This window comes from Rhinatrema bivittatum, chromosome 3 (genome assembly GCF_901001135.1).
Source record: "Rhinatrema bivittatum chromosome 3, aRhiBiv1.1, whole genome shotgun sequence".
Classification (NCBI taxonomy): domain Eukaryota; kingdom Metazoa; phylum Chordata; class Amphibia; order Gymnophiona; family Rhinatrematidae; genus Rhinatrema; species Rhinatrema bivittatum.
The window spans coordinates 3854598-3877002 of NC_042617.1; the positions used below are offsets into that span (position 1 = coordinate 3854598).

The following is a 22405-nucleotide window of genomic DNA, read 5'->3' on the forward strand; positions in this document are numbered from 1 at the left end:
AATACGACATGGATTGGGAACCAAGGTAAACTCGTTATTTCAAAAGGGTAGACCCGTTCCTTAAAGAAATGCATTTGAATAAGTCTCTTAATATCTGAACCAGCAGAATGACTCGGGCTAATATTTAATTTGTTTTTGGTTATTATTAGCTAGGTACCTTCAGCTAGGTCTGTGTCAATGTGTACTCAACAATGAGTTTGACTTTAAAAAGAGTAATGTGAGGGTTATAATATGGTGGAAGAAAGGTTAAGGGTTCTGCTGCTATATTATTTATATTGTAATTGTTGAAATGTAAATATGAGCTAATCTGGCAATCCTGTAATTTTTAATGTGAAAATTTTAATTAAAAATGTAATTAAAAAAAAGAAGAAATTAAACTTGGTTCTGGGTGTTAGGGAGGGATAGCAACAGAAGACTCGTCTATCAGGTTATTCGGGCAGTAGATTTTTAAATGCAGCTGAAAAGAGGAAAGTTTTTAATGCCTCTCTAACTTCTCTAAAGGAAGGGAGTTCCAGAGGGAGGGGCTGGCAATCGAGAAGGTCCTTTCTCTAGTAGAGTCAAATCTAGCGTGTAGGGGAGATAGAAGTTCTAAAAGTATTGACTGGATGATGGAAGAGAGCAACTGAGGGTGGACAACTTTTAAGGTAGCGTTAATCCAGGGAGATGTTCCAGAAGAGCAAACTGTGAATGATGGCAGCTACTGCATGCACTGTTCAGTTGGAATAATACTGGGGTAATGTGATCATTAGGAGACGAGCAGCACTGTTGGGTATTGTTTGGGCAGGGCAGTGTATGGGCCACTATAGTAAGCCAGGAAGGAAAAGATAAGTGACTGCAGAACAGTTCTGAAATCAGATGGGTTCAAGAAAGCTTTAGTATGACAGAGCGTCTTCAGTTTTGCAAAAAGAGGGTTGAAGAACAGTGGAAATATGAGGTTTCATAGAAAGTAATGGGTCGATTGGAACTCCAAGGTTCCAAACTTTCTTACAGATCCGTATCCGCTCATTAAAGAAATTGAAGCAGTCAGGAGTTTCAAACTTTAAGCAACGATCTAAGATAATTATATCAGTTTTTTTTACATTGACATCAGGAGCAAGGAAGGGGGAGGGTCCCAGAGCTGGGGCAAAAGAAGCAGAATGTCCCTGCTGCTGGGAGACCTCCTGTACAGGAGTCGCAGGATCCCAGGACCTTACAGAACGCTTTAGCAGACTTTACATATTATTGGGATTAATGGGGAATTCTGCCGAACACTGACCTTTGCTTTTCTCTTCTCACAGTCTAAAATGTGATGGGGGTTCAGACTCTCCAGACACAGATGAGGGAGATGAAGGCAAGGATGCAGAAGATGTGGAGTACGTCCCTGACTGGCATGAGGACTATGATGACGAGGACATTGATGATGACAACTTCTCTTATGATGATGAATCAGAGAACCTGGAACAAGATGACTTTTTCTTTGATGACGATGACGATGGAGAGGCCTATGAATAGCTGACCTCCTCTTTACTGATGTGATGTCCAGTGCCATTTCTCATCTGCCATCATGCCCACAAATTTCCACGCAGCAACGCCCACTATAACAGCCCAACCATCCATCACTGCAATTGACCGCAGTACCCCAAATGAGGGAGCTCGTTACCAGTCCTTAGCTCCATCATACTTCCCCTTACAGCGCATTGAGGGACAGGTCTGTGGCTGTAATGGGCTTTGTCGTACCTGCAAGAAGTCATGAAATCAGGTGACCTCCTCCTCTGGTGCTGCCAGCTGCAGCGGACGTGACTGGAAGCCAGCAGAGTCTTCCCTGATGTTAAAGCCAAGACTTGTAGCTAGCTCTAGGCTGTAGGTTTCTCTGTCTGAGGGTACCTGAGGGCTGCAGCTCTCAGCTTGAGGAGGGGGAAGAATGTGAGGGAGCTCAGCGGCTGCGGCTCTCCGCAGGAAGACGTGGGAGAGCTGCAGCTCGTGTCGGTGTAAAAGGGAATGTGGATGGAAGCTTAGGGGTGGAGCTCTCCGTGCTACTTCTTAGTGGGAGAAGGCACTGACGTCCTGTGCCTGAGGGAGTGCTGCAGCTGGGTCGTTCTGAAGAGAAGGCTGTGGCCCTTGGTGCCTCCTCTCACACGGGGCCTGCACTTCTTGCCATAAGCAGGGGAGTGTCAGGACCGTGGCATGGATACGTTTCAGAGCTGCTCCTGTATTAGACTTACCAACCCTTTTGGGGACCGGTCAGGGGTGAAAATTAGAAATATGTTCTCTACTGATGTTAGGAGGGAATTGGACAAGCAGTTCTTTCCTGAGGTTTCGTAGACAGAGGCAGCTTGGATAGGGGTTCAGGATTTACGTCTGCCAAGCTCCGTGCACTTTGAGGTTGTGTTGAGGTTTGTTAGTACAAAACAGGGCCCTTCCGTCAATGTGGATATACAAAGGCTGGGATTGTGTACAGAATGGGAGCATTAGCTTTTAAAAAAAGAAATAATTCCAAACACAAAGTGATGTACCTTGAGTTTATTAAATAAATCACTTTTCTTTGAAAAACGAGAACACGTGTGCGGCTCTTCCCCACCCTACGTCTGCCTGCCTGCTCCCTTTTCATAGCTGCAGCTCGAGGCTGGGAGTTAGGGTGTCACACTGACCAGAAAATGCACAATGCGTGTCCCGATGCTACACGAATATATAAACAGGAAGGGAAGCAATGCCCAGCTGTGCCACAAGGCAAACAGACCCCGGCTGTGCTGTAAGCAGGGAGTTGGCCCTAGTTCTGCCTTCAGTGCCCACATCCCCAGCAGCCTGGGCTGTCCCAGTCCTAAGAGGATGGCAGAGCCAGGAGCCTGCTTGGGAGCTTTGCCCAGCTGACTCAAGCAGGAAAGGTCTGTAATCTGCTGCTGATCTGCTGGGACCTCCACCCACACCTCCTTCTCCTTTTCAAGCTCTTCCTCTTGTTGGACCCAATGCTGAATAAATTTGGCTTCCCTTCCCTGGCGCCCCCAGCCCTAACGTGGTTGCCCCAGGGAGTGGCTTGGTGTTTTGGAAAAGCTGCTTGTAAAGTATTCTTCCAGGATTTTCTCAATTTCCTCCTCCTGGTAATCTCTGACGAAAAAATGTTCCCCATTCTCTGCTCCCCGGATCATTGCCGACAGAACTGCAAGAAAAAGAACATTGATGTACTCAGAGCTGTACATGTGTGTGTGTGTGTGTGTGTGTGTGTAAAACAAATGGTAAGAAATGTACAGTCATCAAACAACTGCATCGTGTGTCTGTGTGTGTGCGCGCGTGTGTATATGTGTGTGCGCGCGTGTGTATATGTGTGTGCGCGCGCATGTGTATGTGTGTGCGCGCTTGTGTGTGTGTGTGCATCGTGTGTGTGTGTGTGCGCGCGTGTGTATATGTGTGTGCGCGTGTATGTGTGTGCGCGCTTGTGTGTGTGTGTGCATCGTGTGTGTGTGTGTGTGCGCGCGTGTGTATATGTGTGTGCGCGCGTGTGTATATGTGTGTGCGCGTGTATGTGTGTGCGCGCTTGTGTGTGTGTGTGCATCGTGTGTGTGTATATGTGTGTGCGCGCGTGTGTATATGTGTGTGCGCGCGTATATGTGTGCGCGTGTGTATATGTGTGCGCGTGTGTGTGTGTGTGCGCATCGTGTGTGTGTGTGTGCATCGTGTGTGCGCGCATGCGTGTGTACATATGTGTGCGCGCGTGTGTGTGCATCGCGTCGTGTGTGTGTGCGCGCATGTGTGTGTACATGTGTGTGCGCGCACGCGCGTGTGTGTAAAACAAGCTGTAAGAAATGAAGTCGGTGCTTGTGAAAGGGAGAAGATGGGCAGATAGGGCTGAGGGGAGGAGTGAGACCTGCAGAGAGACGGAAGGACAAGGCTGCAGAAGCAGTCTTGGACTCCTCCATGCTCAATGCACTCTCTCTAGTGCCAAAGAGTTCTGGGTAGGTGCAATGCACCTTTTCAAACCACACTTTGTGATGCAGGTTCCTTATTGTCAGTAGAATTGTGGTTTCACACAGCTCCTGAGCCCAGATTCCCTCTCTCAGACACAAGGAGCCTATGGCAGTAGCAATGCTGCAGCTCTGTGAGGTTATGGGGGCAAGAACTTTGTGATTTAGTCTGGTTACAGAATAAGCACTGCACCGTGAGCTGTCTCGCTGCCCCTGTCTGTATCCTGCTGCAAGGTGCTGCGTGACTGCGTTGCACGCATTGTCACAAATCACGTCAGAGAGTTATTCCCACTGTGGCCACATCGGTCCCACATGTGCATCCAATGGCCCCAGATCTGCAGCAGACCCCTCGCTCTCCCTGCACAGACCCAAGAGATGTAGCTCGCCTCTGGGGCCCACTTTCATCTTTATTTCCAGCAGAAGGCTCCCTCTCTGATCAGGTGCTTTACCACTAACATTCTTCCCAGTCAAAGGTTGCTGGGGTTTCTTTTAAAATGTCTTCCTCTAACTGCCAGATGCTATTTTCCCCCACAACAGCTAAAAGGCCGCAGGGTTTAATGGCTGCCCTGCCTGCGCCATCGCACCCAGGAAGGTATGCAGTGCCTAGTTCAGGTCTAAGCAACGCCCATCCTGGGATGCCAGCAACAGCTCTGCTTTTCTGGATATCCACAATGAATGTGCATGAAATAGATTTGTATATAAATGTCTCATGCCTATTGGGGGGGGGAGGGGGGTATAAGAAAAATGGAACAGCCAGGCCCCTGGAGGTTTATCTTCTCAGTGCAAAGGAAAAAGCATGGAGACTCTGCTGCTGTTCCTGAGCTAGTTTAACATGAACAGCACTGCACACGCTCCAAGACTCTTGAAGTGCCATATGGATCTTACCAAAAAGAGAAAACCTGATCCCTTACTCAGCATCCTCCCTTGCTCTTTGGATGCAACGTGAAGCCTCCCTGCATAGAGCGGAATACCTGCTCCTTCCCTTGCACTGCTTGTGCTTGAATTCGCCAACCTTTCTCTTCCTGTCAGTACCGCCTTAGCTGAGTCAATTTATCAACCATTAGGTGTGAGCTGGAACTTAATCTTTTTATGTTCTAAGGCTCTTGAGCCAGGGCTTTGGGCCTTTATCTTACAAAATTAATGGAACTAAAAGGCAAAGCTGCTCTCTCTAATCCAGAAACACACACGAGGGGCTCATTTGCTTATATCCAAGCAGGCACAAACCATGACGGAGAAGCAGTGGCCTCCAACAGGAGGCGTGTGCAGTGGCACGGGTGCATTCCTCTACTTCAGTCAGCCCTGAATTAACAACTAGGCCACGCTCCGTAAGGATCCCAGTGAGGCCTTACCTTACTTCAAGACTAGACTAAGGCCGGTATCGATATCTACGTTTTTGAAGCAGTCAACTTTGAAGGCACTCAACAAGGTGATAGCTAAAGCCAGAAGAATGCTGGGCTGCATAGAGAGAGGAATATCGAGTAAGAAAAGGGAAGTGATTATCCCCTTGTACAGGTCCTTGGTGAGGCCTCACCTGGAATACTGTGTTCAGTTCTGGAGACCGTATCTCCGAAGGGACAGAGACAGGATGGAGGCGGTCCAGAGAAGGGCGACCAAAAAGGTGGAGGGTCTTCATCGAATGACATATGAGGAGAGATTGAAGAATCTAAATATGTACATCCTGGAGGAAAGGAGGAGCAGAGGTGATACAGACTTTCAGATACTTGAAAGGTTTTAATGATCCAAAGATAACGACAAACCTTTTCCACTGCAAAAAAAAAAATCAGCAGATCCAGGGGTCACGATTTGAAACTCCAGGGAGGAAGACTCAGAACCAAATGTCAGGAAGTATTTCTTCATGGAGAGGGTGGTGGACGCCTGGAACGCCCTTCCGGAGGAAGTGGTGAAGACCAGAACTGTGAAGGACTTCAAGGGGCGTGGGATAAACACTGTGGATCCATAAAGTCTAGAGGATGTGAATGAAGAGGGGATGGCTTGCGGGAATGACGGCTACTACCTGGAGATAATACCCTTATTTAATAAACATACACACTGTTAATGCGACTCCAACATTGCTCTATGCTTCAAATGGCAAGAGGAAATGTGGAAAAAAAGATTTGCATTCAAAAAAAGCGGGGAGTAGCTTGCTTGTTACGGCAGTTACTAAACCAAATAAGCCTGATACTTCACTTGAAATACATATGCAGCGCAGCTCACTGCTTCAAAGGCAGGGGGGATGAAGAAAAGTGGATTTATATTCAGACAACCAACAAGGACTGAATTGCACAGGCTGGGTAAACAAATAAGCGCGGGAGTAGCTTGCTTATTGCGGCAGTTACTACCCCAACCAATTAAGCTAGATATTTCACTTAGATGCAGTTCCAACACTGCTCTCTACATTAATGGCAGCGGTGGAAGGGAAATAGAACCAAAAGAATACTAAGGGCCAAAAGTAACAGATAAGTATGAGAAAAAAATCAAGAGCGAAAGCTTGCTGGGCAGACTGGATGGGCCATTTGGTCTTCTTCTGCCGTCATTTCTATGTTCTATGTTTCTATATGTTTCTCACAAAGATATTGAACAGATCCCTCTGGCAATCCACTTAACACCATTTTCTCTCCAGAATAGGTTGTATATGAAAATTAGTTCTTACCTGATAATTTTCGTTCCTGTAGTACCATGGATCAGTCCAGACACCTGGGTTGTGACTCCGCACCAGCAGATGGAGACAGAGCAAAACTCGACGGGCTCCCTACATATAGTAAGGTGCCACCCACAGCCTCTCAGTCGAACGGAATGTCAAAGCAAAAAATGCCCGACTAACTAACTATGAACTCCATTAACATAAGCCAATTCAGAACACACCCCTGGCTGGAAAACAGAAGAACATCCAGAACCAGAGGCAAGCGGCCATATGTCAACTACGAAAAACAAATGCAGTATTCGCAACGACTATCAAAAACGAGCGGACTCTCCCTCTCTTCAGAACAAATAGAACAGACGGGCGGGAGCCTGGACTGATCCGTGGTACTACAGGAACGAAAATTATCAGGTAAGAACTAATTTTCATTTCCCTGTACGTACCCGGATCAGTCCAGTCACCTGGGATGTACCAGAGCTAATTACCGAGGGTGGGAAGCAGAGAGTCCCGCTCGGAGAACACTCGCCCCAAAACCTTGAGACTCGGCCGCCTGGACATCAAGTCTGTAATGCCTAGTGAAAGTGTGCAACGACTTCCAGGTCGCTGCCCTACAGATCTCCTGCGTGGACACCTGAGAAAACTCCGCCCAGGATGTGGCTTGCGCCCAAGTCGAATGAGCTCGAAGCCCGTTAGGCGCCACCTTGCCCTGCAGAAGATACGCCGAACAAATCGCCTCCTTGAGCCAACGCACAATCATGGCCCGGGAAGCCGCAGACCCCCTGCGAGAACCGGAACAGAGAACAAACAGGTGGTCGGTGACCCGGAAAGGATTTGTAACTTCCAGATAACGAATGAGCATTCTGCGAACATCAAGTTTCCGTAGCTCCTGCGACCCCTTAGACGTCCGATCCATGGTTGAAAACCCCGGGAGGTCCACAGACTGATTCAGGTGAAAAGCGGAAACCACCTTGGGTAAAAAGGACGGAACGGTCCGTAGAGAGACTCCGGCCTCCGAAAACCGCAAAAATGGCTCCCTACAAGACAGCGCCTGTAGCTCCGAGACTCGACGAGCGGACGTAATCGCGACCAGAAACACCGTCTTCAAGGTAAGATCCTTCAGAGTCGCCCTCTTGAGAGGCTCAAACGGGGCTCCACAGAGGGAGGTCAACACGCAATTTAAATTCCATGACGGACAAGGATTCCGGATCGGGGGACGTAAATGTTTGGCCCTCCGAAGAAAACGGACCACATCTGGATGGTAAGCCAATGACAAACCCCGGACCTTTCCTCGAAGACAGCCAAACGCGGCTATGTGGACCTTTAGGGTACTCCAAGACAGCCCTTTTGAGAGACCTTCTTGAAGGAAAGCGAGAACCGACGGCACAGCCGGGCGTACAGGATCTACCTCGTGAGTACGACACCACTCCTCGAACACCGTCCAGACCCGCATGTAGGTTAGGGACGTGGACTGCTTCCTAGCTCTCAAAAGAGTAGCAATCACTGCGTCAGAGTACCCCTTAGTTCTCAAGCGTGCCCTTTCAAACGCCAGGCCGCGAGACAGAAGTGATCCGCATCCTCCAAACAGACGGGCCCTTGACGAAGGATTGTCGCGTCTCCGTGAAACCGAAGCAGAGCCTCCGCTGCCAGCTGAACGAGGTCCGCAAACCACGGACGCCGCGGCCATTCCGGCGCCACCAAGATCACCTCCCCCGAATGTAGCTCGATTCGACGTAGAACCTTGCCTATGAGAGGCCACGGGGGAAATACATACAGCAACACGTCCGTGGGCCAGGGAAGCACCAGCGCATCGACTCCTTCTGCGCCGCGCTCCCTCCGACGGCTGAAGAACCGCGGTGCCTTTGAGTTCTGAGCGGTGGCCATCAGATCCAGGTGTGGTTGCCCCCACCTGGCACAGATGAGACGATACGCCACCTCCGGCAACTCCCATTCTCCGGGATCCAACCGATGGCGGCTGAGGAAGTCCGCCTGGACGTTGTCCACCCCGGCGATGTGAGACGCCGCTAGACTGCCGAGGTGTTGCTCCGCCCAGACCATCAACCTTCCTGCCTCCTCCGCTACCTGCTGACTCCTTGTTCCACCCTGTCGATTGATGTACGCCACTGTGGTCGCATTGTCCGACAAAACCCGGACCGCCCGGCCCCGAATCCACGGAAGAAACGCTTGCAACGCCAACGCTACCGCCCTTGTCTCTAGGCGGTTGATGGACCACTGTGACTGCTGGCTCGACCACTGACCCTGTACCGAGCGGCCTCCACAGACCGCTCCCCAACCAAAAAGACTGGCGTCCGTTGTCACCACCGTCCAAGTGGGCATGAGCAGAGACACCCCGCACGTCAGATGGTCGGGAGAGAGCCACCACTGCAGGCTGGCCCTGGCACGGGCCGTGAGAGGCAACGGAAGATGAAACTCTTCGGAAACAGGCTTCCAGCGGGAAAGTAACGCTGATTGTAACGGCCGCAGATGAGCGAATGCCCAGGGGACCAAGGCGAGGGTCGACGCCATGGATCCCAAAACCATCAGATAATCGCAGACCAGCGGGCACCGCATGGACAAGATGTGTCGCACCTGTCGTTGGAGCTTGACCACTCTCTCCTGAGTCAGAGACACCCTGGCCCTCTCGGTGTCGAACAGGGCTCCCAGGTACTCTAACCTCTGCGTAGGCTGTAGATGACTCTTGGAAAGGTTGACTACCCAGCCGAGAGATCGTAAGAGCTGTAGGACCCTTGCAATCGCCTGCCGACACTCGCCCTCCGACTTGGCCCGGATGAGCCAATCGTCCAGGTAAGGGTGCACCAGAAACCCTTCCCTCCTGAGCTGGGCAGCCACCACCACCATAACCTTGGTGAAGGTGCGTGGAGCCGTTGCGAGCCCGAAGGGAAGAGCCCTGAACTGATAATGTCTTCCCAGAATGCAAAACCTCAAGTACCGGTGAAAAGCCGGCTGAATCCCGATGTGAAGGTACGCCTCCGTAAGGTCCAGAGAAGCAAGGAACTCGCCCGGACGGACCGCGGCTACTACCGAGCGGATCGTCTCCATCTTGAACCGCGGCACGCGCAGGCACCGGTTGACGCCTTTTAGGTCGAGAATGGGCCGGAACGCTCCGTCCTTCTTTGGGACCACGAAATAGATGGAGTACCTTCCCTCGCCCCGCTGATGCGGCGGAACAGGTGTAATGGCGCCCAGGTCTTCCAAACGCCGAAGGGTGGTCCTGACAGCGGCGCGCTTGACGATGGCCTTGCAGGGAGAGACGAGGAACTTGTCCAACGGTTGCCGAACAAAATCTAACGCGTAACCGTCTTTTATCAGTGTGAGGACCCACTGGTCTGAAGTTATTTTGGTCCACTCCTCGTAAAACAATGTGAGCCTCGCTCCCACGTACGGTACGAGGTCTGGAGGCTGTAACGAGGAATGGACCCTTCTCGTTTCATTGGGCCGCCTTGGGCCTTGAGCCAGACGAGGGTCCACCAGTTCTGTTGAACTTCTTCCCTCGAAAGGACTGAGACCAGGAGGAAGATCTAGCAGAGCCCGATCGGTAAGCCTGGGCCGACCCCGTCGACCTCTGTGGCCTCTGTCGTCGGTTGGTCCGGAACCTGTTTCTAGAGGAAAAAGATGACCGAGGTCTGGGTCTATCCTCTGGTAGCTTGAACGCCTTGTTCTCGCTCAGGAACTGCATCAGATCGTCCAACTGCTTACCAAACAGAAGTTTCCCCTTAAAAGGCAAAGACCCCAGGTGGGCCTTGGACGCCCCATCCGCAGCCCAGTTACGGAGCCAAAGGAGACGACGAGCTGAGACCGCTGACACCATTGCCCTGGCCGAGGTTCTCAGTAAATCGTGCATTGCATCTGCGCTGTAAGCAATCACCGCTTCCAAGTTATCCGCCTGAGACGCCTCCCCCTCGGAGAGGCCGGCATTCGCTTGGAGCGTTTGGGCCCAACGAAGCCCAGCGCGCAGCGCAAAATTACTACATATAGCCGCTTGCACTCCCAGCGCGGACACTTCGAAGACCTTCTTTAATTGCACCTCCAGCTTCCTGTCCTGGATATCTCTAAGCGCCGTCGCGCCTGTGACTGGAATGGTGGACCTCTTCGTCACTGCCGACACCGCTGCGTCCACCCGCGGGAGACGCAGCAGCTCCAGAACGTCCTCTGGGAGGGGATACAACTTGTCCATGGCCTTACTTACCTTCAGCCCCAGTTCCGGAGTATCCCATTCCCGGAACAAGATGTCGGAGGCCGAGAAGTGAAAAGGAAAAGCTACGTTAGGACCCGCCAGGCCCAATAACACCGGATCCATCTTGGCCCCCTGACGGGACTCCACCGGCGGAGCTTCCACCCCAAGCTCATCTAGTATAGCTGGGATAAGGGGAGAGAGCTCTTCCCTACGAAACAGGCGGACGACTTTAGGGTCATCTCCCTCCGCCTGCGGCCCCTTGCCGGCTCCCGGCTGGGCTGGCCCCTCATCCTCGGGCCCTTCCGGGCCTTCTGGGGCTCCTGAAGCCGCTTCTGCCTCAGAAGAAGCGGTGGAAACAGAGTCCGATTCCTGCGGGTCGCCCCGCGACGGCCTCTTCTCCCGCGGTGTACCCCGGGCCTCCCGGATCTCTTCCGGGGCTGGGAGCGCCCCTCCCTGCCCCTTGAAGCCTTCCCAGATCTTTGTTTAGCTTTCTTGTATTTCGCCAACTTTTGGAGCAACAACGTGAAATCTTCCGAAAAAGACCCCTCCGATCCCGAGGAGTCCTCCGCAGCACTCCGGCTCCCTGAGCCACGGGACCTCGGGGCCTCTCCCCCCGAATTCCGGGCCTGCGGCGACAGCGAGGGAGGCTGGGCGCCATCTTGGAGCGCCCTCCTCGTGGCCTCCCTCACTGAAGTTAAAATGGCTTCCGTTGGGATGGTCCTCTCAGGACCTTCCAACCCTCCTGGGAGGCTCCCCCGACGGGAGACTTCTCTTGCTTCCTCAGCTTTTCCTTGAAATCTGATTAATCTTCTTTTCTTCTTTTTTTTTTTTTTTAAACTGCACTAATAACCTTATAATTATCCCTGACTGACTATTTCAAGCAACAAAACCCCCAGGGATCCCAGAGACTGTGGGTGGACCTGCCCCATCTGCTGGAGACAGAGAAAGACTGAGGGGCTGTGGGTGGCACCTTACTATATGTAGGGAGCCCGTCGAGTTTTGCTCTGTCTCCATCTGCTGGTGCGGAGTCACAACCCAGGTGTCTGGACTGATCCGGGTACGTACAGGGAATTACCATTACACACTGTCTCCTGTCAGTCAACCAGTTTGCAATCCACTCCAAACACCTTGGCACTCACTCACAAGTTTCTCATTTTATTCATAAGCCTCCTATGAGGGATCATATCAAAAGCTTTGCTGAAATCCAATAAATCACATGAAGCGCTCCTCCTTGATCCTGGGAAGATCCTGTCAGACTGAAAGGTCTGACAGGATCTTCCCAGGGAGAATCCATGCTTCCTTGGGTCCAGCAACCCACCAAACTGTCCTTTCCTTCAGCAGTATCTCCATTAATATTTTCAGCAACGAGGTAAGACTAACTGGCCTGTAGTTTCCGGCCTCCTCTGCTATCATTCTTGTGAAGCGGGACCACAACCACTCTTTTCCTATCTTATGGCATCACTGCCGTTTCCAGGGATCTATTGAACAGGTCTTTCAACGGACCCACCAGCGCAGAGAGTTATAGAATAGCTGCATCCCTGGGCGCAGGCTGCTGAACATGTGAGCCCATATGCCATTTTGAACGTTACCAATATTGCTCTTTGTCACCTTTCGATTTCACTATACCATGTTGGGCAGTCCTCCTTTCTGAAAAATATTTTGTCATCTCGCTTTACCTCTTTGGCAATCCTTTCTTCCACCTGACATTTTGTTTTCCTGATTTCTCTCTTTGTCTCGTTCACTTTCACTAAGCACTCTTCCCTGTCTTCCTCTTTTTGGGATCCTTTGCACTTCTTGAATGCTGTTCTTTTTGACTTTATTTTTTCAGACTATTTTTTTGAGAACCAGATCAGTTTCTCTTTCCTCTTATTTTTGTTTGCATTTCTAACAGAGATTTGGCCCACTGTTGATCCACCTCACCCATTTTCTCCCAGTCTTCTAGTTCTTTCCCCAGGTACATTCCAATTTTGACAAAGTCCATATTTTTTATTTCAAAACTCGGATCTTTGTGCGATTTCTCTGTATCCTATTTGCTATATCAAACCGTACCGTCTGAGCACCTATCCGGACATTAGAGACATTACCCCCATTAGTGAGCACCAGGCAGAGGATCACAACTTCTTTCGTGGGTTTCATTACCATTTGTTTGAGCAGAGCCCTTTGAAGAGCATTCACATAAGAACATAAGAAATTGCCATACTGGGTCAGACCAAGGGTCCATCAAGCCCAGCATCCTGTTTCCAACAGAGGCCACAAGAACCTGGCAATTACCCAAACACTAAGAAGATCCCATGCCACTGATGCAATTAATAGCAGTGGCTATTTCCTAAGTAAACTTGATTAATAGCCGTTAATGGACTTCTCCTCCAAGAACTTATCCAAACCTTTTTTGAACCCAGCTACACTAACTGCACTAACCACATCCTCTGGCAACAAATTCAAGAGTTTAATTGTGCGTTGAGTGAAAAAGAATTTTCTCAGATTAATCTTAAATGTGCTACTTGCTAACTTCATGGAATGCCCCCTAGTCCTTCTATTATCCAAAAGTGTAAATAACCGATTCACATCTACCCGTTCAAGACCTCTCATGATCTTAAAGACCTCTATCATATCCCCCCTCAGCCGTCTCTTCTCCAAGCTGAACAGCCCTAACCTCTTCACTATCTCTCTACTTCTTGTAGATTCTGCAGAAGGGATACTATAATCCACATCTGACAGAATAGCACAATCATTAAACAAACCATAGCAATAAGAGAAATAATACAATGGTCCTGTTCAAAAGTTTGCATGCCCTTCATTCTTAATATCGTGCATTGCCCCTTTTGCATCAATTACAGCTTGCAGTATTTTGTGATAGTTGTGAATGAGGCCCTTTATTTTCTCATGTGGTAAATCTCCCATTCCTCTTGGCAAAAAGTCTCCAGATCCTGTAAATTCTTTGGTCGTCTAGCATGAATGCATGACTGAGTTCTCCCCAAAGTGGCTCAATGATACTGAGGTCAGGAGACTGTGGTGGCCACTCCAGATCCTTCACTTTCTTCTGCTGCAGTTACAGGAGAATCGACTTGATCTTATGTTTCAAATCATTGTAATGTTGAAAAGTCCAAGTGCATCCCCATGAGCAGCTTCCTGACTGATGAATGCAAATTCTCCTCCAGTATTTTCTGGTAAGATGCTGCATTCATTCTGCCATCAATTCTGACTAAATTCCCTCTGCCGCTGTAGCTCACATATCCCCCAAAATGCAGAGCTTCACCTCCATGCTTCATGCTGCTCTTCATAGCGTTTTTGGGTGTGACCAAAAAGTTCAATTTTGGTCTCATCGCTCCAGACTATTTTGTTCCAGAAGTTCTGAGGCTTCTCTAGGTGCTGTTTGGTGTATTGTAAGAGGGCTTTTTCTGCAACTCTACTATGCAGCCCATTTTTGTTCAAGTATCTCCTTATTGTGCATGCTGAAAACCCCCACATCACTTTGTTTCAGAGAAGCCTGTATTTCAGTAGAAGCTGCTTGTGGGTTTTTCTTTACATCCCGACAAGTTTTCCTAGCAGTTGTCTGAAATCTTTGTCTACCTGACCATGGCTTGATATTAACACAATCCATAATTTTTCTACTTCTTGATCAGAGTTTGAAGAGTAATGATTGACATTTTCAAATCTTTGGATATCTTTTTATTTCCTTTTCCATTCCCCATGCTTTAGTAACCACCAAAGTCAGTGCAGCCCTGATGAAATACACAAGGGTTTCTCAAGAGCTAAGAAACTCATTATCTATCCACAGACATGAATTACAATGAAACAAGGCACATGTGTGGATACCTACCCTTCATTGGCAGCTCAACCTGTGAGTGTCAACTTGAATGTATATTATCAGCCCAAACCTTCAAGCATATGCAAACTTTTAAACAGGACCATTTTATTATTTCCTTTATTGTTAGGATCTATTTAATTATTGTGCTGCTGTGATGCATAATAGTTTAATTTGAAACACCTTAAAAATAACAGATGTGTTTTGTCTGGTCACTTATGTTGCCTTAAAATGCTACACATCTCTGCCTGGGGTATGTAAACTTATGAGCACAACTGTATATCTCCTTGTTATGTCAAGGCAGCTCTGTCTTTAGAAGGCCACACCCAAGGCAATCACTTGTGAGCAATAGCTCACCTCAGCTCTCTCTCGGAAACAGGTAAATAGCTCACCTCAGCTCTCTCTCGGAAACAGGTAAAACTGCATGGAGCTCAGTGCCTACAGTTACTTTCTACTACGGTTTAGACTTGCACATGAAAGTAAATTTGGGTTTCCAGTACTAAAGTTGCTTAAAATGGAATCACATTTTTTGTTCAACTCCTGCCCACCAAAGACGGTTCTCTTAAGAAAAGGTTGAACAGGGACCCCACAGGTGGGACTCATTTTCTTGCTTGGCATTGGAGAAAGGGCTGCTTGCCTGTAACTGGTGTCCTGTGGTCAGCAGGGTAAATTGGTCGCGCTCCCCTTTGTGTTGAAAGGTTTCTTTATGTGTCTGAGGGGGCCTTGTGGTGTGTAATAAAGCTTCTAGGTTTTTCTGGCTTTAGCTACTGCACAGTCTGCACTTGGAGCTCGCAGATGATGTCACTCACATGGGTGTCCTCAGAGAAAATCAGTTACAGGTAAGCAACTTTACCATCCCAGGTAACATCTTATTTTGGGGAGGGGGTACACCATGATCAGATGTTGTAATGTTCTTCTCCAACTCCACCGCAAGAGAGTTTTTGGCTTGTTTTCCAAGAACACAGGCAAATAAGGAAGGAGTAAAGCATGAAGGACGAACTCCATGAAAGCACTCACACCGGCGTCTGCTTCTGCTGGGGGTAATTTACTCTGAGGAGGAAGCATGAAGGACGTACTCCATGAAAGCGCTCACACCGCTGTCTGCTTCTGCTGGGGGTAATTTACTCTGAGGAAGAAGCATGAAGGACGTACTCCTTGAAAGCGCTCACAACGGTGTCTGCTTCTGCTGGGGGTAATTTACTCTGAGGAAGAAGCATGAAGGACGTACTCCATGAAAGCACTCACACCGGCGTCAGCTTCTGCTGGGGGTAATTTACTCTGAGGAAGAAGCACGAAGGACGTACTCCATGAAAGCACTCACACCGGCATCAGCTTCTGCTGGGGGTAATTTACTCTGAGGAAGAAGCACGAAGGACGTACTCCATGAAAGCACTCACACCGGCGTCAGCTTCTGCTGGGGGTAATTTACTCTGAGGAAGAAGCACGAAGGACGTACTCCATGAAAGTACTCACACCGGCGTCAGCTTCTGCTGGGGGTAATTTACTCTGAGGAAGAAGCATGAAGGACGTACTCCATGAAAGCACTCACACCACTGTCTGCTTCTGCTGGGGGTAATTTACTCTGAGGAAGAAGCATGAAGGACGTACTCCATGAAAGCACTCACACCGGCGTCAGCTTCTGCTGGGGGTAATTTACTCTGAGGAGGAAGCATGAAGGATGTACTCCATGAAAGCACTCACACCGGCGTCAGCTTCTGCTGGGGGTAATTTACTCTGAGGAGGAAGCATGAAGGACGTACTCCATGGAAGCGCTCACACCACTGTCAGCTTATGCTGGGGGTAATTTACTCTGAGGAAGAAGCATGAAGGACGTACTCCATGAAAGCGCTCACACCGGCGTCATCTTCTGCTGGGGGTAATTTACTCTGAGGAGGAAGCATGAAGGACGTACTCCATGAAAGCACTCACACCACTGTCTGCTTATGCTGGGGGTAATTTACTCTGAGGAAGAAGCATGAAGGACGTACTCCATGAAAGCACTCACACCGGTGTCGGCTTATGCTGTGGGTAATTTACTCTGAGGAGGGGTCATCATCTTGCTGTGTGGCTTTGTCAGGTACACCCATGGATGACTCCCAGCTTGCTATTATAAGGATAGTGAGCACAAATTTAGTAAGATGTCTCCAGAGATATTTCCTTGTGTGTAGCCAGATGGATTCAGTACTCTTTAGATGAGAAAAATTTACCTTCAAATTTCTACTTTTAAATTGAAGAAGATCAAGCCCTGCTCTCCTGCGGTGATACCTAAGGGTCTCTCCCCAGTTGAGAATTCCTGAGGCAATTTCCGAGATCCCTCAGAGGTTTGCCTTGGTCAGTATCCAGTTCCTGGTATGGACTTTGCTACTGAAGCAGCTGAAAGGCAGGAGGGTGCAAGAAGCCGAGCGCTGCAGTGACAGCCTAAGCCCTCTCCCCCCGCAGCCGGAGACCGTCTTTGTACTCAGCCGGTAAGCACTGAGCCCAGATAAGTAGAAAGATCTCCTAGTATCCAGAGACGTGGAAGGGCTTCGGTAAGTCTTTCCTCCGGTCTCCTTGCTTGGCATGCCGTACCAACGTCTTTCCCGATTTCCAATAGGGCAAAGGAAGGGGGTTTCTATGTTGATGGGCAAGGCCCCGCTTCAGACTCAGTGGACATTCCACGTGGCAGGCTGCAGCGGTGCCATCTTGCTCATGGTTTTGTTTCGGCACCATTTTCCCTCAATCTCTGTGGGCACGCCTGGTGCGGGACAGCCCTTTTGTGCCTAACGTGCACTCCTGTATGCATATCTACACACATAACTACATGCACAACTGGCCGCTCAGATTTACGGAAGCCGAGACAGGCCTGTGCACGCTCAAGGGGCACTATCTGGCTGATCGCACAAGCTACAGAGTATTATGGCCCCATTTCAGGCTCAGTGGGCACTCCACGTGGCGGGCTGCAGTGGCGCCATCTTGCATGTGGTTTTGTTGCGGCGCCATTTTCCCCCAATGTCTGTCAGTATGCATGGTGCGGGACAGCCCTTGAGCGCCTAACGCACACTTCTATACGCATATCCACGCGCATAACTACACGCACAACTGGCTGCTCAGATTTACGCAAGCCGAGGCGGACCTATGCACGCTCGAGAGTTACTATCCGGCTGAACGCACAAGCTACAGAGTATTATGGTCCTGGCAGCAAAGAAGCTCAAATGACACTACTTTTGTGCTACCTGCCATATTAGGGCTGCGCAGCCTGACCTGAAATCCTTCCTGTGTCAACGCTATGAGGAAGCCCAGGGAGGGCCGGACTCTCAGAACCTAAGTCCGGCCCCTCCCAGTCGGAGGATGGGTCAGCCACGACCTTATCTGGCAGCACCCAGGACCTAAGCAATTCCAGGGTGACATTCTCACCGGGAGAGGGCAGTTCAGCGGCATCTACCCCAGTTCCTCCTGGGCTAAATATGGACCCGGCGGCCTTCTCTTGGTTGGAATTCTTTCAGGGCCTTCAAGCCTTTGTTCAGGCGCAGTCGGCTACTATCCCTGCCCGGCCAGAGCCTCAGCTGGGAAAGCCTCACCCTCCGAGCCCTATCAACATGCCTTGGAATATGCCTCACCTCACCAAGGGTATCCCTGACAGGGACCCAGACACCACAGACGAAGAGGATGCGGATTCATTGGAGAATGGGGAAATCCCTCCAGGCCTGGAGCCATACTGGACCATGCTTAGATTTTTCCTCAGAGATGAATTACCGGCCCTGGTCTCCCAGACCCTAGGGGTTCCTGGCACGGACCCTATGTCAGAACCAAGGAAGAATCCCATCCTGGTGTCTCTACAGAAAGTCTCTTGTTATTTCCCAATGCTGGAAGCCATCCAGGAGTTGATTGACCTGGAATGGGACACCCCGGAAGCCAGTTTTAAAGGAGGTCAGGCCTTGGAGGCCTTATACCCTCTGGAACCGACGGCCAAAGAACACCTGCATTTCCCAAAAGTGGACACCCTGGTCTGCGCCGTCTCGAAGCAAGCAATTATCCCAATAGAGGGAGGAGCGGCCTTGAAGGATGCTCATGATAGGCGGTTGGAATCTATCCTTAAGCAGGCCTTCGTGACAGCAATGACACTGCAGATCGGTTCCTGTTGTGCCCTGGTGGCTCATTCGTGTCTGCTTCTCAAGAGAGAGGCAGATAGCTCAGGGGCGCATACCAGGGAGACGTTCGAGCCCACCACGGCCTTCCTAGCGGATGCAAGCTCAGACCTAGTACGCACCGTGACCAGAGGAGTAGCCTCAGTGGTGGCAACCAGAAGACAGCTATAGTTACGAAATTGGTCAGCGGATGTGACCTTTAAGGCGAACTTCACAAAGATGCCCTTTAAGGGATCTCTCCTATTCGGTAGCAAATTGAAAAAACTAGCCAGTAAGTAGGGTGAATCTCCAATGCCTCTGCTACCGAAAGATAAGAAAAAGAGGTCTCAGCACCCATCTCCCATGAGGCTTTGGGCCAGGGCTCCCAGTGCTTCCGGCTCTACAGAAACTCGTCATTTCAGACATCTCGGCCCTCGGGAAGGTCTCAGTCCTTTCGGAACTGACAACCAAAAAGAGGAACTGGTTCAGGTTCAATCTGAAATTCCCAATGAAGTTTGGCCGACCCATCCACAGGACGAGGAGAGAGAGGGCCGACTATTCCTCTTCTTCCAGCAGTGGGTCAACATCACGGCGAACAAATGGGTACTGGACATCATACGAGAAGGATACGCTCTGGAATTTCGCAGCATCCCTCAGGACATGTTCATATCACCTTGCCACTCCCAGCACAAAAAACTGGCAGTGGTACCTACACTCCTAGTAAATATGGGTCATTATTCCATCTATTTCATCATACCCAGGAAGGAGGGGTCATTCCGACTCATCTTGGATCTCAAGAGCGTCACTCTTCATCTGCGGATAATTCACTTCCACATGGAAACTCTTTGCTCCGTCATAATGGCCGTACAACCATATAGGGAAAAATAACCCATGCTATAATTACACAATGTTGGGTTCCATATTAGGTGCTACAACCCAAGAAAGAGATCTAGGCGTCATAGTAGATAACACATTGAAATCGTCGGTTCGGTGTGCTGCAGCAGTCAAAAAAGCAAACAATGTTGGGAATTATTAGAAAGGGAATGGTGAATAAAACGGAAAATGTCATAATGCCTCTGTATTGCTCCATGGTGAGACCGCACCTTGAATACTGTGTACAATTCTGGTCACCGCATCTCAAAAAAGATATAATTGCGATGGAGAAGGTACAGAGAAGGGCTACCAAAATGATAAGGGGAATGGAACAGCTCCCCTATGAGGAAAGACTAAAGAGGTTAGGACTTTTCAGCTTGGAGAAGAGACGGCTGAGGGGGGATATGATAGAGATATTTAAAATTATGAGAGGTCTAGAACGGGTAGATGTGAATCGGTTATTTACTCTTTCGGATAGTAGAAAGACTAGGGGGCACTCCATGAAGTTAGCATGGGGCACATTTAAAACTAATCGGAGAAAGTTATTTTTCACTCAACGCACAATTAAACTCTGGAATTTGTTGCCAGAGGATGTGGTTAGTGCAGTTAGTATAGCTGTGTTTAAAAAGGATTGGATAAGTTCTTGGAGGAGAATTCCATTACCTGCTATTTAGTTCACTTAGAGAATAGCCACTGCCATTAACAATGGTAACATGGAATAGACTTAGTTTTTGGGTACTTGCCAGGTTCTTATGGCCTGGATTGGCCACTGTTGGAAACAGGATGCTGGGCTTGATGGACCCTTGGTCTGACCCAGTATGGCATTTTCTTATGTTCTTAACCTCCCTGGACCTCTCGGAGGCCTACCTTTATATCCCAATCCGTCAAGACCACCAGTGTTTCCTACGCCTTGTGGTACTGGGTCTTTATTATCAGATCCCTGGCAACTGCCCCCAGAACATTCACCAAAATGATGGTGGTCATGGCGGCAGCACTGAGGAAAGATGGGATCCTGGTGCACCCTTACTTAGACGACTGGCGTCCCTAGCGCCTCTTTTTTGACAGGAGCTGACAGACATGGGTTCGGAAACTAGACGCCGGTAAAATTGAGTGTCCGGTTTTCGAGCCATAAACCGATTTTTTAATTTTTAATTATTTTTAACTTTTGGGACCTCCAACTTAATATCGTCATGATATTAAGTCGGAGGGTGTACAGAAAAGCAGTTTCCCGGGGGCGCTGTTCTGCCTGCAGCGGAGATGGACACATAGTCCCGGGCTTTCCCTCCCAGATCTACTTTCTGCTTTTAAAAAACAACCTGCAAACTAGCGATTTCGCCCACGAAGAGGCAATTTACCTCCCGACCTTACTACTATGGCGGCAAAAACGAAAACTGCGAACCTGAAGCAGTTTTCATTCTCAAAAGTCCCGGCGGAGTTAATGGACATCCCTGCTGATGGGCCTGAGCAGGCCGCACTGGAGAGCCCCGAGGTAAATTTTGGCGATGCCCACAGTAGCACGGATCGCTCGGAACTCGAGCCCCCCACGCTTGTTACGCAGCTCCAGGACGAAATTCGAGGATGGTTCGTCGAATTTAGGGCAGACCTTAAATGACATAAAAAAGAACTTTTGGCATCTATATCGGATCTGCGCGAAGATTTTGCAGCGCTTGGGCAGCGGGTTGATGAGGTAGACCTCCAGACCAAAAGCCACGCAGAGGCCATTCATACTCTCCATCACAAACAGGATCACATGGACAATGTGCTCACTGCGCTTGAAGATAAGCTGGAGGACTTAGAAAACCGCACCAGGAGGTGCAATATCTGTATATTCGTCCCTGAGTCTCCTGCTTATACAAATGTTCCCGAAGTGGCAGTGCAGATATGCCGTTTTATACTGCTGGGAGGTAATATATCTGACAGGGATCCTGCTGATCAAAATCTGGCTATAAAGCTTGAGAAAGCGCATAGAGCTTTAGGTTCTAGAACGGATGCCAAGCCACGAGATATAGTTTTATGCTTCCATAGCTTTACCCAAAAAGCTTCCGTTTTGGACGCTGCAAAAAAAGCAAAATGCATGGATGTGGGAGGGCAACTCCATCAACATTTATCAAGACTTAGCTTCCTCCACACTTCGGAAGTGGTTTGAGCTGAGAGAGATTACTGCCTTCCTTCGCGATTAAAACATTAGATACCGATGGACTTTTCCATTTGGATTACAGTTTATCGTAAAAGGTATCTCGCACCGAGTCAAAACGCAGAATGAAGCAGTGGCAGCTCTGGAAAAGGCCGGCTTTAGCATCAACATCACCCCTGCTAAGCCCACATCAAAGACACAGCGTCTGGTGGACCCATCATGTTGGCACAGAGTTGGAAAGGGCGGCAGAAGACTTCGAAGGCACTCTGAGGATTGCGAGCGGCCCTTTCGGATCAAGGATGATTGGCTGAGGGGAGAGCCTATTTTTGGTACACCAGGTTTCAGTACAGATGACTGCGCTCCTTTGAAGGACTTTGCTTCTGACGTCCACTCGCCATGTCATTACTTTCTTTATAATGGTGATAGCGGAACGAAGTAACTTCTCTACGGTTATGTATTTCCAGGACAGTTGCAGGTTGATTATATTATATATGTTATTTGTTACATTGGTCTGGGTGGGGGGGCACTGATTATAGTCTGTTTTCGTCTGCATGGGGATCACCCCTAAGCATGGTGCCGGCCATCCTACTTGCTGGATGGATGGGGGAGGTGGGATGTTCTCTTCTATGTATTTGTATATGTAGTTCTATCTCTTGGTACTTAGTTTTTGGACCCGGAGGGATGTAGGCTTCAATTTAGTGACGGACCCTTTAACCTATGACTTA

General features: G+C 49.4%; 2 protein-coding genes across 2 annotated transcripts in view; one reads left to right on the plus strand and one right to left on the minus strand.

Annotated features, from left to right (window-relative positions):
* The window catches only part of LOC115086658 (cullin-9-like), a 582584-nt gene extending 580052 nt beyond the window's left edge, over positions 1 to 2532 (plus strand). Inside the window, exon 41 of the mRNA XM_029592817.1 lies at positions 1278 to 2532. Coding sequence (XP_029448677.1) covers positions 1278 to 1491 — 214 coding nt within the window. The 3' untranslated portion in view covers positions 1492 to 2532. The remainder of the gene's footprint in view (positions 1 to 1277) is intronic.
* Positions 2485 to 22405, minus strand: part of DNPH1 (2'-deoxynucleoside 5'-phosphate N-hydrolase 1) — a 58571-nt gene continuing 38650 nt past the window's right edge. Inside the window, exon 4 of the mRNA XM_029592818.1 lies at positions 2485 to 3133. Coding sequence (XP_029448678.1) covers positions 2985 to 3133 — 149 coding nt within the window. The 3' untranslated portion in view covers positions 2485 to 2984. The remainder of the gene's footprint in view (positions 3134 to 22405) is intronic.